Source organism: Triturus cristatus, chromosome 1_1 (assembly GCF_964204655.1).
Source record: "Triturus cristatus chromosome 1_1, aTriCri1.1, whole genome shotgun sequence".
Classification (NCBI taxonomy): Eukaryota; Metazoa; Chordata; class Amphibia; order Caudata; family Salamandridae; genus Triturus; species Triturus cristatus.
This window is the reverse complement of record NC_140579.1, coordinates 1,258,255,484-1,258,271,009: the sequence shown is the minus strand read 5'-3', so window position 1 is coordinate 1,258,271,009 and position 15,526 is coordinate 1,258,255,484. Positions and strand designations below refer to the sequence as shown.

At 43.3% G+C, this 15,526-nt stretch overlaps 1 protein-coding gene across 1 annotated transcript in view; it reads right to left on the bottom strand.

Moving 5' to 3' along the window:
- Positions 1–8,679: 8,679 nt before the first annotated feature.
- Positions 8,680–15,526, bottom strand: part of TSPAN2 (tetraspanin 2) — an 878,201-nt gene continuing 871,354 nt past the window's right edge. Inside the window, 2 exon segments of the mRNA XM_085652149.1 lie at positions 8,680–8,794; positions 14,903–14,986. Of these exon segments, the coding sequence (XP_085508275.1) occupies positions 8,729–8,794; positions 14,903–14,986 (150 nt within the window). The 3' untranslated portion in view covers positions 8,680–8,728.

Sequence of the window (15,526 nt, the reverse complement as noted above, 5' to 3'; positions counted from 1 at the left end):
TTTGAATTATGGCACTACTGCGCTGACTGAATACCTAGCAGTAAGCACATTCTCTGGATCTACCCCCTGACAAGTTGGTCTTTCACTAACCGATAATAGAGGAATACATACTTGTGGTATTTGACCAGTTCTTGGGTTTCCCTTTGACTTCAGTGAAGGTTTGTGCACTTTTGCAGAGAAAGGATTGCACTAGGGATAGAACATCATGAACAAACTTACTTAGAAGTCACACAATGCAGCGCACTACCTAAAGTTGTTGTGTTGCATGTAAGGGAGAGCGCAGGACAGTGCCATATCTTGTGCTGTTGCTCATTCTCTCAGAGAGGGCGTACTTTATGAGCTCTTGCGCCACACACACACATCCTTGTGCCATAGTGCGAGTGTGATATCTAGAATTGTTTTTTTACTGGAAAAGTAACCTTCCAGTGCAAAAAACTATGCTTAGACATAATTTAACATTTTTTCCACTTTCATATGTGTGCAGTACATACAGCAAACATGAAAAAAAGAAAAAAAACTTTTCTCCAACCTCACATCTGGCTCAAGTAGGCAGGAGATATGAAACAGGAGGCAGGAGACCATTGCACTATTCTTAACCACTCTACAACCTCTGTAAGTCCTTGACTTAAATGGCTGTGACTCTTCATGATCATGTGACAACCCTTTGGGCCACTAGCAGCCGCGGTCCATGGAGGGAGTTCCGTGGGGCTACATCGCATTTTGTGATGCAGCGAGCGCTACGAAATTCGTTTTATTGATTTAATTGTTTACTTACCTCCAATTATCCATATTCCGGTGTTTAGTACCCCCCACCCTGCCCCTCCCCCGCCCCGCCTTTCCGCCCCACAGAACTCCCTCCACGGACCGTGGCTGGCCACTAGAGTTTACCGTATGAAGTATGAGAGGAAGAAATGTCCGAGGGTTGATACACCACATGGCTGTAGGATGAATCCAGGCCCCTACCGAGATTAGCGCTAATCTAGGATTGTGTGCGCCTGATAATCACTGCAAACCATAGAGGGCTTGTTGAAAGTCGAACATGCAATACAGGGGTAGAAAATCATTTAATAAAGTGCACCTGGGTTATACTAGACGATGCTAAACAGTTGATGAGAAATTTAAATATATCAGACCTTTAAGACTGCTCCAACCTGCCATTACTTGAAAAGAAAATCCAACTTTCTCGGGAGTAATTATGATTGCACTGGAAGAACACTTATCACACAAGTAGTGCAATTTCGCCTAGAGCTATAACTCTGGGTGGAAATATGCACCCATGAATACAAGTGTCTCCAGCCCTGGAATGATCAGGTCTGGAAACTGCAGACCTGCTTTCCCTGCTGTGGGGACTGGGGCTGCCAGCAGTAGCACAGCCTACTCTCCCCCACACACAACCTCCCCCCATCAACCCTTACAATAGCACAGTGGGAGCAGACAATGCTCTACCTGGACAGAGAGAAGCTTACCCTTAAACCCCGCAGCTCATCCCATACTCTCACCCCCACCTAGAGGTGCTAATTATTAGTGGTTTTCTCCCCAGAAAGAGGAAAAAGTACACAGCAAAGGGCCTGGCATTTCTGCAGCCTTGAAGTTATTGCCCTTCTTGGGGAGAAAATTCAGATTAGCTGGAATCTGGTACAGTGATACCGGCAGGAATTGCAGATTCTGGGCCCCAGCATCTCTTCACTTAATTCTGGCCAACTTTTAATGAGGGCCTTAGCGTGACTATGTGCTCTTCATATAATACTGACAATATTTTCTACATGGTGAGGGGATAAACATAAGGAGGGAAAATTTGCTGAAGGGACCAACCAAGAAGTCACCTTCACCTCTTTTCATGTTCCTTTTGTAAGTATCTTTCCTCCTATTATCTTGTCTGTCTCTCCCAGGTAGTTGGCTTTAAAGCTCTTGTGGGCATTCTTCCTTTGAGTCTCCTGCCTAGGGCCCTACTATTGCCTTGTTATCCAGTAGATAGGGTCGGGTAGATACAGGAAGGCCTAAGAAAGGGACATACTCTCAACATTTTCCTTTTCAACACTATGTTGAATTCAAAAGAGGATTGCTATTCCTCCTTTAAGATTGGATACACCCTGAGCTCCGTCCGTGACAGACAATATTACACTTACAGTACTGAGGCAGCAGGAACCTGGCCAGAGCTTCATAGATTCTGCGGATATTCAGGCACTCCACCCTCTTCTTGGGCCTCGTCAGCATTGTTGCTGTGCTCACCTGCTCAATCTGAAATTGCACAGAATGAATACCTTTGGTGTCATAGTGGGTGAAAGAATTCAGCCAGGTAAAGACCTTGCTGCGCCATGGGACATACATCCCTCGCCTTTGCTAACTGAATGAGAGAGTGACAGTCCCTTGGGTTGGACAATAAATTTACATTGGCGTCTTGACTTTCAATTTCTCATGGAATATATAAAAGTGATAAAGCTGCAGGGTTAAAACCATCACATTATCCTAGAATTATTGTCCATTTGGCGTGCCTTGTAGATGAATGTGGCTGGATAGAAATGAGGCAGAAGTGCCTTCCCTCTAGAAAGAACTTCCACGATTCAGTAGCCCACCTGCATGGAAGGGATTTGTTTCTAACCACTGGCCCCATCTCTAGGATGCAGGTTGTGGCTTATATGTCATATAGGCCCTTTGCCTCAGTCAGATTGCTGGCCCTTGGCCCAGATCAGGCCTATCAGTATGAAGCATGAAAGCTTTGGTAGAGTAGGGAACCATAAGAACCAACTCTTGACTCACAACCTGTTATAGGTAATTAAAGGTGCATTCAACTTTACTATCTCACCGATGGTGAGTTGCATGTTCGTTTCGTAAGTGTAGACTGAGGGATGATGTCTGTGAAGATACATTGGGTATGAACTCTGTGTATTTGACAAATCACATCAATTTATGAATATGCGCTTAATTTTGAGGCAGGTGTGTCTCTAACATGGCTTGAGCCTAACTGCTCTGGTCGTATAAGGCTGTTTCCATCACACACCCCAGGTAATGGACCACAGTTGGTCGCAAATCCACTAATTTTCAATGTGTCGAAAAAGGCTGTCAAATGGTGGAGATATTCCCACCGTATTTTACTATAAATTATGAGCTCATCTGGTTTGCTTTGTTGTGCTGATGGTGAAGTTTAATATCTTATGCATAAGCCTCTGATAACTGACTAGAGCACTTTGCAAACCAAATACCATCACTCAGAGACCTACCATAGTCTATTTTTCTCAGCCTTCATGATGTATGTTTTGTATTATTTCATATTTAGTTGATGTATTACTTACAAAGAAAACATAACCACAAGGGCAAAGAAGAATTTCACAGAGAACATACTTAACAAAGCAACATTGAATGAATGTACAAAGTAAGGGTATAGTCAGAAGAGGTTTTCAGATCATTTCATAATGCGAGGAGATCAGGAATCAGACCAGTATTATTAAGAAAGGAGCACAACAATCTGAGAGCTAGATATCAGAAGGTATGATTTCCTGTTTTACTTCTTTCTTTAGGTTTTTCCAGAATGTAGCAGCTTTTGTTTTGAGTGTTTTTCTGATCCGTCAACTGGAGTTTATCATTCATTAATGTTGGATAGTAGGCTGGTGGAATTTAATTCTAGCTTCAATAGGGGAGATGCGATGGTGTCTGAAGACTGGAATGACATGGTCTGATTTCTTGTTCCTGTAACCATTTGGATGCCAACATGAAGGACAGTTTTTAGAGATGCAACAATAGATTTGAGAAGTTATGTCAGGGTTGTATTGCCTCCATCAAGGTTAGGAAGGACAAGCTCCTGTACTGCTGATTGGAGGTCCATATTTAGGATGGATGGTTTAAGATTTTAGAGCAAATGGATTTGATAAAAGGTTGATTCTGCCTATTTGGCAATATACTTTAATCAATGATAAAGTTGATAGACCTGGCATGCAAGATGAGAGATGGGGAAACACCCAGGGGATGAATGATAGCAGCCAATTTTGGACCGGGGGGAAGAATGACTGGAAAAGAGAAGTAAGAATTACATTTTATCAGGAGCTCATTTTCAAGATTTAGGTCATGCAATGTAGATATTTCGTCATAAAGTATTGTAGGCAGGTGTTCCAGTTGCATTATGAAAAGATCCGAAAGGTCATGCAAACAGATTACAAGTCTGATTTCAGATCTGCTATACTGAATGGGTTTGAACTATTAGGTACACCTGAGCTTTATCAATCAATCAATCATGGCATTTGTAAAGCGCACTACATACCCGCGAGGGTCTCAAGGCGCTAGGGGGGGGGAGGGGTGAAGCTGCTTCTGTTCGAAGAGCCAGGTCTTGAGAAGTCTTCTGAAGGTGAGAAGGTCTTCGGTCTGCCACAGGCGGATGGGGAGGGTGTTCCATGTCTTGGCGGTGAGGTGGGAGAATGATCCGCCACCGGCGGTCACGCTTTGGATGCGGGGGACGGTGGCGAAGGCGCAGTCTGCGGAGCGGAGCTGGCGGGTGGGGGTGTAGAGGCTGAGTCGGCTGTTGAGGTACGTTGGTCCGGTGTTGTGGAATGCCTTGTGTGCGTGGTTGAGGAGTTTGAAGGTTATCTTCTTGTTGACAGGGAGCCGGTGTAGGTCTCTCAGGTGGGGTGTGATGTGGCTGCGGCTAGGGATGTCGAGGATCAGGCCTGCGGAGGCGTTCTGGATGCTTCGAAGCCGTTTTAGGAGTTTGGCCGGGGCTCCTGCGTAGAGTGCGTTTCCGTAGTCCAGTCTACTGCTGACGAGGGCCTGGGTGACCATCCTTCTTGTTTTGGTGGGGAGCCACTTGAAGATCCTGTGAAGCATGCAAAGGGTGTTGAAGCAGGAGGAGGAGACGGCGTTGACCTTCTTTGTCATGGAGAGGGTAGAGTCGAGGATGACCCCCAGGTTGCGTGCGTGGTCGGTGGGTGTTGGGGGTGTTCCTAGTGCAGTTGGCCACCAGGAGTCGTCCCAGGCCGAGGGGGTGGATCCGAGGATGAGGACCTCTGTCTTGTCCGAGTTAAGCTTTAATCCGCTGTTCCTCATCCAGTCGGCGACGGCCTTCATTCCTTCGTGGAGGTTGGTTTTGGCAGTGTGGGGGTCCTTGGTGAGGTAGAGGATCAGCTGGGTGTCGTCGGCGTAGGAGATGATGTTGAGGTCATGCCGTCATGCGATGTGGGCGAGTGGTGCCATGTAGACGTTGAACAACGTTGGGCTGAGGGATGAGCCTTGGGCTACGCCGCAGATGATTTCGGTGGCTTCGGAGCAGAAGGGGGGGGAGGCGGACGCTATGTGTTTTGCTGGAGAGGAAGAAGGAGGTCCAGTCCAGGGCTTTCTCTTGGATTCCGGCGTCGTAGAGGCGTGTTCGTAGTGTGCAGTGGCAGACCGTCTCGAAGGCGGCTGAGGGCCGCGGTTTCTCCGTTGTCTAGCAGGGACCTGATGTCATCGGTGGCGGCGATGAGGGCAGTTTCGGTGCTGTGGTTGCTCGAATGTTCGAGACGTTTGGATCCGAAGACCAGTACGAGGCTGCCGCGCTCGTTGAGAGAGAAATATAAGAATCTCTTGACTCATGAGAGCTATATACATGATTAGTGGACCAATGGATCAAGTAAATCTACTCTAATAGTCTCTCACTTGGAAAAGAAAAGAGAAAAGAACTAATTTAAAAGATTTTCACCTTCCAATATATCGGCCCTAGATAATATAGGATTACAGGCTGGCAGAATAATTGGTTGATTTTAATGCGAAAGTAAGGAACGACTGTCCTCTGACACAATTGTGCAAGGATTTCCGAGCATCCACATTTGTGGTTGTTTTGTTCAACTGAAAAGATTGAAAGTACACTCCACGGGAGACTGTAATATTTGTCCTGAAGAAGGTGGTCTTTTATCTTTTGACTTCCACCGAAATGCCTCGACGCAAGGTTTAGAAGGCAGACTATAGATTGTGGTGACATCTGTTTTTCGAACAATCAAATATTTGAACATCTGTCAAGGAGAACAGCTGATCCGGATCTAATGTCTTCCTTTTCTAGTTGATAAGAAAACAACTTTCTTACATATTCTCCCCATTTTTTTTAGCAATTTGTGTATAGAACATAAATTTGTGTTTTTAACTTTTTTACCCTGTTGTTTAATTCTCTTTGTAAGTATTTGTGACCATTCACTGCGATTGTGTTGATTAATTTTGTCATATTTTAATAAAATACAATGATATAATTCATATGGATATTCGACCGGGTCCAGGTTCTGCTGTCTTGTTCTGGTGACTGATTGGTGTTAGATGTGAAATATCGTGTGGAATTGTATATGTGCCGAAAGGGGGACATTTTTCTTGACTACTATCTGTATTCAAGATGCTTGCCCTGCCAGGCTTTCTCTACGCCCTGCAGAATGCGCCCATCCCGATCCCCGAATCCTACTTTTTGCAGATCGAGGCAGCAATTAGAAACTTGTTATGGGATAATGGACTGCCTCGTATCGCCATGCATAAACTCACCATGGGATGGTATGATGGAGGCATAGGACTGCCGGACATGCGCCTCTACTACCAGGCATCACAACTGATCGCCATCAACAGGTGGGTGTTCGGATCCCAGGATGACCCCAATTTCCGTACCGATCGATGGCTAATGGGAAAGGGAGGCTATAATAGAGCGCTATATTCAAACCCCAAAAAACTAGGCTTGACTGGCCCTACGGCCCGAACAGTAGAAGTATGGCACGGGCTCCAACGACACACGGGATGGCATGGGCGACTGACCAAGGCCAACCCACTTTGGGAACCTGACATCCTGGGACGGCTGAGCACCTGTGCAGGGTTCGATAAATGAGACCTAATCGGTATCTCTACGGTGGGGGATGTTTGGATCAAAGGCAAAAAGGCGTCCTTTGCGGAACTCCAACTCAAATACCAGCTCGCACCGTCAGAACATTTCCAATATCTTCAAATTAGCCATGCCATTGACAGTGCCCTTCCCACAGACGCTCCCCTCCCGGACTCCTCACCTTTGGAAGATAGGTTGTTGCTGGATCCAATGGACCGTAGGGCTATCTCCTTGATGTACAAGAAATTAATTAATAACCTGACCGATCCAATGCAGAAATTAAGGGCTAGCTGGGAGGCGGTCATGGGGGAAATGACTGACGAGGACTGGTCTGAAGCATTAGCCTCCCCTCGAGAGGTAGCAATGCCGATGTGACTCCGGCTCTTTCAGCTTAAAATCCTACACCGTGTATACTTTGATGCAAAACTGTTGTACAAATTGGGGAGACGACTGGACACGCTCTGCCTACGGCACTGTGACCAAATAGGTACGTTTATACATGTTCTATGGGCATGCCCCCACATACAGCAATACTGGGCAGACGTTACCCGACAGATGGCGAGGTCCATTGGCAAATCCATACTCCCTTCTCCCCAGCTCTGCCTCCTTAATGTTTGGGAGGCTACGGACCTCACCCAAGCAGAACAATCATGGTCCGCTATGGGATGGACCATTGCCAAAAGGAATATTGCCCAGAAATAGGGGGTGGACACTATACCGCAGCTACGAGTTTGGGCCAACGATATGGATCATGCCATGATAGCGGCGAAAACTGTATATAAAGGCCGAGGCTGCCCGCGGAAATGGGATCAAAAGTGGGGAAGATGGAACAAATACCGGGGGAACATCTGTATTTCTCCCACAGTGGAACTTAGACGGGATAGACTGGCTATATTGGAGACGGCAGGGGCAGGCGCCATGACCTGAAACCTCCGGACCAGCAGAAACTGTATGTGCTCGGGGGGCTCCCCGACCCTAACATGTACATGTAACTCCCTCTGTACTGCTTTACTAATTGCTCTGAGTTATTTTTTGATACTTCTAATATATTGCCTGTTATTTCCAATGCACAAATGTATATTTCTCCTGCTGAGGTAACTGTGTAAATGTCATTACTGCTGCTGAGTTGTGGTTTTTATTTTCAATAAAAATTGTTTAAAAAAAAAGTTTAAAAAAATCGTCCTTTTGGGTGTCTCCAGACAATAGTTGGTCGACGCGTTTCAGCCTTTATAGAATTACAGGCATCATCAGGAGAATTGCTCCAAATATTTGTTGTTTGCCATATACTTACTTATGGTACCTTTTTTTGTTCCTGCACTCCCCATTTTTATTGTCACAATCCAAGTGTGAGGCAGAAATGGCAGATTGTGTATGTATGTAAAGCAAAAGTAAAATTTAAAACCTTTAAAAGGACCCATCAGTAGGAGAAATTAGAGATTAATGAAACACCCACATATAGATAATACATATATATATATATATATATATATATATAAAGTCCAGTGTACTTTCAAAACAACATTTTCTTGTTGTCAGAAGGCCTAAGAAAGCACAGCATCAACAAAAAGTACAATTGCTGTACAACATTTAACTGCTTTGCATGGCAGCCTGGCTATATATAAATATTTTACAAATAAAATTATTTTCAAGCATCTCTTCACTTCAAGATATATACGAAATAAGTTTTATCCATCACAAGCGTAGCAAATTTCAGTTTTGTGATATTAAAAAAAAAAACATTTGAATGCCTCTGATGATTTTTGCGAGTAAAGGTACCAACACTGCCTAGCATCATATTCATAAGGAAAAATACATACACAATACAAAACAAAGGTGTCATTCAGCTTGACAGAGCATGTTCACCCATGTAAACTTTGGAGGCGTTGGTTGAAGTGGAGAAGGTTCCGTGCAGCCCACTCAGAGTACCTCTCTTGAGTTTCTGATTGCACAGCAAAGGACCATACTGAAGATCATGCCAAAGATCTGCAAAACATAAGAGAGTTTTTATTTTTTTCAATAATGCTGAGTTGGTCACATCAAACTTCACAAAACAAAAGCCGGTAAGATGCTCAGTGTCAAATTACTTTTGATTCTTCAAGTAGAAAGAGAAATCGCAACTCATTTGTAGAATAATGTAGTATTACTGCATTTAAGCTACTAAGAAGCTGCAAAGCATAAAACTTCACTTCTGTGGTATATTAATCATTTGTACAGCTAGTGCATTTGCTCCAGGGCCCAAAGATGAGATTAATTTGGTTTTATTTAGAAGAAGAAGAAGACGTATTTGCTCAAAGATTCTTTTTTGTAAGTTCGAAAGGGACAGATTTTTCTATTTGATAATATTTAGAAGACTTTGACTACTATGATACTTTGATTTATAACTAAAAAAAGTTGGAAAAATATAAATATGAAGCTATAGATATAGATATTACAAGCACAACATCAAATAAGGATGGAATGAATGCAAGAGAACTGAAAGGAAAATACGGAAGTAAAAAGATTGTAAAATGAAAGAAAGCACAGTAGCTTTCAGTAAACTCATTTATCTGCGCATTCCTGGAACCCATTATTTCCTAAAAGGTGGATAGATTTTTAAAACAAGCACTGGCAATGCCAACAGTTCTGACATATGAATGAAAGCATCTATTGTCAATGATGAGATTAGGAACTCAATAAATCAGCATACATGCACTCATCACTCAGCTTTTCACTCATCAATCCATGAATCCTTCCACACAGATACCATCGCAATAATATGCACACAAACACAACAGTATATTCAAGATCAATTTAAAGAATACAAGAAGAAAAAGAAAATATGCTGCCCTATAAAGAACACAAGCATTTTCTTGCAATAATGAACCTACATAGCAAAGGGTGTCTGTCTTGCAAAGGTATTGTAAATAGGCTATCATAGCTGTTGACCATTTTGGAATGGTAAAACAATGATACACTATGGACAACAGCAATCCATAATGATCTCCTGGTTTAGAGGATGTGATCACATGGTATACAATGCACTGCAGATGAAATGAGTGACAAGCAAGCAACCCATTAGCACTGCTTGACAGCTCTAGTATCCTCTTAAAAACAATTAAATAAAAAAGGAGAAATAAATATATGAAAGAGGAACTAAAAAAAGAGAAATTTCAAAACTAAAGAATGGGCCAACCTACACTGACACTGATACACACTCATTTTCAGGTGGATGTGCACATGATCAGAAAATGCCATTATTCACAGGGCAAAATAGCCAATGACTGAAGAATGACTCTATGATGTTCGGCATCATTGATGGAATCAGAGCGTAAATGACACTCAAACAGTCCAATGGCATAACAGAGTTGACTCAAAGGCCATCTATATGTGATGATGGCTATATATATAAATAAATAAATAAAGAAAGAACTGTTACTGTGCAAATATTCTCCCCTTTCAGTTCATCAGAGGTTGTAACCAACACGAAAATCATTCTCTACAAAAGTAATCTGTAACATCTCATGAAACAAAATACCTATTTGTAGCCTTTAATACAGAGAAATAGCAATCCACCCTTAAATGCCTATTCATTTTAACATATGCTTTCACAATCAACATGTTAGGCCTAATGCATTTATCATAACTTTTCATAATAAACAGATCAGACCTATGACAACAAAACTAGGCTTTTCAAAGTTATCATTTGACTATCACCATAACAAACTCGGGTCTACTGTACTCAACACGATTTAAATATTGGCGAAGGGGAATACTCCATCACAAACGTGACGGATATCCCATCCACCATCTTACTATCCCTATATATCTTATGGAGATCGTAAAACGACAGGCGGGATATCCATCACGTTTGTGATGGAGTATTCCATCCGCCGAAATCTAAATAAGGCTCAAAGTCATAATATTGCAAATGTATACACAATTCCAGTTGGCATAGCAAAATACTTTCTATCCTGACAGGGCTTAACATGGATTGTCACTGGTCAATCATCTATACTCACAGTTTGCAAGAGGGTATAACTAACACAAAAATCATTGCCTACTAGGGTACTCTATGAGGTTCCATGAAACAAAAAACGATATATGTAGGCTCTAATTCGGAGTGATAACAATCCACCTTTAAATGCCGACTTAAATCATCTCTTTTTTTTTTTGCAATCAATATGCCACGTTTACTACCTTTATCGTACCTTTTCATACTAACTAATCAGGCTTATAGTCTTTTTCATTGGCTTGTCACCATAACTAACTCATTGTATTAAGCGTAAGCTTTTCACAAAGCAATCATTCCGCTTAGTTTTTAAACTACAAATGGATACCTAATTACAGTTGGAAAAGCAAAATCCTGTCTCTCCTAACAGAGCCTACCAAGGATTATTGTAGTGCATCTCTTCTCTCCCAAGGTTTGTTTCAGGTGATTTACAAACTCCAAAATACTTGCGTACCTCACAAATCTTTGAAACTCCATGTAACAAAATACCTGCCTATAGGATTTAGCACAGTAATAATCCATCCTTAAAAGCCTATTGTCTTTAACACATGTCTTCACAATAATTAGGTCAGACCTACTGACTTTGTCATAAAATTTCATAGTAAACAGTTCAAACTTATGAAATGTGGCACACTTTTTCCCAATGAACGGATGATGCCTTTTTCTTTCTAAATTGCTTTAAACTTTAACCAACGCCAGCCAATTCATGTACACATAAACTGGAAACCCTAATTTACGCAGTTATAAAATTAAAAATATGTAGAAAACACTGCTTGCAAGACAATATACCACCAGCCTCAAGAGGGCCCAACAAGAATCATCCCAGTAAAACCCCTCCGGGTTTGTCAGAGTGCTTACCCAACATTCAAAAAATCTTACCTACTACGATAATCTGTACATGCAACAAAATGTTACAGGCTATCTATAGCTTCTAACACAATGAGATAACAACCAACTGTTAAAGGCATACTGGCTTCAACATACGCCTTCCACAATGACTGTGCTAGAGCGACTGCTTTTGCCATAATATTTCATAATAAGCTGACGAGACCTGTGGCATTGGACAAGCCATTCCCATTGTATCATACCAGCATGTAACTTGTCACCATAAACAACTCAAGCCTACTGTTTTGTCAGACACACAGTCCTAAATTTAGAAAGGTATACAAAATACAGTTGGCTAGGAAAAATACGATCTTTAACAAGCATTCTAACAGAGCAAACCTATGTCCATGGTTTGTCACACTGGGTGACCAACATGAAAATCATTGCCTACTAAACAAATATTTGTTATGTCATGTAATAAAATACCTCCCTGAAGGCTTTAATATAGAATAATAAACAATCCACTCTTGAATGGCTGTTGATTTTCACAACCATCAGAAGCACCCTCACCTACAGACCCCCAGGACCACGCACCAGCTTCTGTGATGCCATCACCAGCTTCATTGCCCCACTTGTCATCGAGTCCAAGCACTGCATCCTACTCGAAGACCTCAATTTCCACCTGGATAACCCCACAGACACAAACTACGCCAACCTCCTGGAACGCATGGTCAACATGGGCCTCACCCACTTGATCCCCGACCCCACACACAGAGCAGGACACACCCTGGACCAGATCTTCACGGCCAGCGACAGAGTCAAATACAGCCATGCCACAGAACTCACCTGAACCGACCACTCCATCGTCCACTTCACAATCGCAGAATCACCATGCACCACCACCATGACCCCCCAATGCCTTGTTCTGTGGCTGGAACAAAGTGACACAGACCCACTGGATGGACACCCTCAATACCACCCAGCCTGACCCCGCAACCAACCTTGAACAAGCAGGTCATAACTTCACCACCTGGATCACCAACGCCGCCGAACTAGTCGCCCCCATAAAACAAGCCAAGACCGGCAGGTCCATCAAACAAGACAGCTGGTACACACCAGAATTCAGGACTATGAAACGCAGCTGCAAACAACTGGAGAGAAGATGGAGCACCAGCAGAGACACCATAGACCGAGCCACCTTCAATTAAGCCTTCAAAGGTACCACCAGTGACTCAAAGACGTGCGGACAAACCGCATCAAAGCAAGTTCCAACCACACCAAGGACTCTTCAGCATCGTCAGATAATTCTCCTGCCCCACAGCCCACAAGAAGACTGCCTCTCCTTCCCAGGAACTCTGTGATGCTATTGCGAACCATTTCCACAAGAAGATATCCACCATCTACTTTGAGCCCCAACCCACCAACCTCCTCACTCCAACGGAAACTTCCCCTGACCTGCAACTCACCACATGATAACAGCTCACTACACAGAGGACCACAGCTATCATGAACTCCATCCATTCAAGAGCACCCGCAGCCCCTTGATCCCTGCCTCCTCAACTTTGGATTCAAGAATATCAACCGCCAACTCATCACCGTCCTCAATGCATCCATCACCACAGCCACCTTTACCGATGCATGGAAACATACAGAAGTGAAAGCTCTCCTCATGAAACCCGCTGCCAACCCCAGTGAACTCCAGAACTACCGCCTGATCTTGCTGCTCCCTTTCCCTGCCAAAGTCCTCGAGAAGGCCATTAAGAAGCAGCTCATCAAACACCAGGGGAGAAACAACCTGCTTGATGCCTCTCAATCTGGTTTCCATGCCAACCACAACACCAAGACTGCCCTGTTTGCTGCCACTGACGACATTCGCACCCTCCTCGATAGAGGAGAATCGGTGGCCCTTATTTTCCTTGACCTCTCCGCAGAGTTTGACAATATATCCCCACCACACACTCATCATGAGACTACACCACTTCGGGATCCAGAAAGATGGCCTCAGATGAATCGCATCACTTCTCACGGGATGAGCTCAGAGAATCTGCCTATCTCCCTTCACCTCGGTAACAAAGAGCACCATGTGCAGTTTACCTAAAGGCTCATTCCTCAGCTCCACCCTCTGCAACACCTACATGACACCTCTAGCCAACATCATCAGAACCCACAACCTCAACAACATACCTACACTGAAGACACCCAGCTCATCCTCTCAGCAGATCCCTCCACCACAAAGTCCAACTTTTACAACTGCATGAAGAACGTCACTGACTGGATGAAGACCAACTGTCTGACAAGACTGAACTGCTGCTCTTTGGCAGCAGTGCCTCCCCCCTGGAACGGCACCTGGTGGTCAACCAAACTCGGACTCACTTCCATGACGACAGACCAAGCCTGATGCCTGCAATCTCAGCATCCTCCTGGGCAACAAACTCACCATGAAACAACAGATTAACGCAGTCTCCTCTGTCTGCTTCCAGACTCTCCACCTGTTTTGAAGACTATTCAAATGGCTCCCCATTGGCACGAGAACACCGTCACTCAAGCCCTAGTCACCAGCTGGCTGGAGTTCTACAACGAACTGTATGCAGGAACCACCACTGAACTCATGAGGAGACTACAGACGATTTAGAAATCAGCGGCCAGACTCATCCTCAACCTGCCCAAATGGACCCTCATCAATCCACACCTTAGCAACCTTTACAAGCTTCCTGTCCAGAAAAGATGCCAATTCAAGTTTATGACACAACCTTACAAAGCCCTCCACAACCTAGGACTAGCATACAACAACATGGAAAGTCCATCCCCTCCACCTCTGGACATCACCGTCCCTGGCGGAATTCAGGAAGAGACTCAAGACCTGGCTTTTCGACTGAGTCCAGCAACCTAGCACCTGGATACCCTCATGGGTGATTAGCAGTACTATGCAGATCCTGTTTGATTGATTGATTTATTTTGATTCATCACATTTGTGTTAAGATCCGTCAAAGGTGATAATATAATAGAAGGGTCTTAAGAATGCTGTTGCCACATAGACAAAACAGTTGCATGTATAGCACAAAATACTTGACAGAGTTTTCAAAAAACTTGGATGTGCTGAAATGATCTGACCAAACTCGGAGTGCTTTTATGATCTGGTGAAATGCCTTTTCAAACAGACATTAAGGGTTGGGGAAAGAGATACGTGAAATTGCTTTAGCAGTTTCTATTTTGTTGGTACTCTGTACATCACACTTTGAATGAATTTTGTTTGCCAGCCTTACAGTGTAAGGACTTACCGTAACTCCGGCAACTGCGATACATACAATGCCTACTGTTTTCAATTTGGAGCTCATCAACTTTTCAATTTCTTCCAAGCAGTTCTATCAAAAAGAAAAGGTCATGTTCATTTTAAACTATGTATCACAAAACATTGGTAACAATTTCTTCTTTGTAGAAGAAGGAATTAGAAGCACTACAAAAAATTGTTACAAAAGGCTTTAGTTTATGGGCATTTTGAAACCCCTCATGGAAATGTGCATTTAGCTATCCTATGCAGTTGAATGTGGATGTGACTGGCCAAATTTGCCTCCATGTTCATTAACTAGAGTAACTTATATTTAGCATTAATTACTCCCTTTCATTGGTGTGAATCAGACTTGCTTGGGATTTTTTATAAATTATTTCTACTTCTCAGTTCTATCTCATGCCTCCCAGAAGAAACGTGCAAATGGATAAACTCATGCCCGTTTTCTTAACCCTGAGTATTTCTGTTTCATATACTGTGAAAAGTATGAATATTTAGGATTGGTATAGCTATAAAAACATATCTTACATTTTGACTGCATATCCCTACCACATCTCTTCTTCATACATTTCTTTCGCTGGTGAAAAAGTGGGTAACTGGGGCACCTTACCAGACT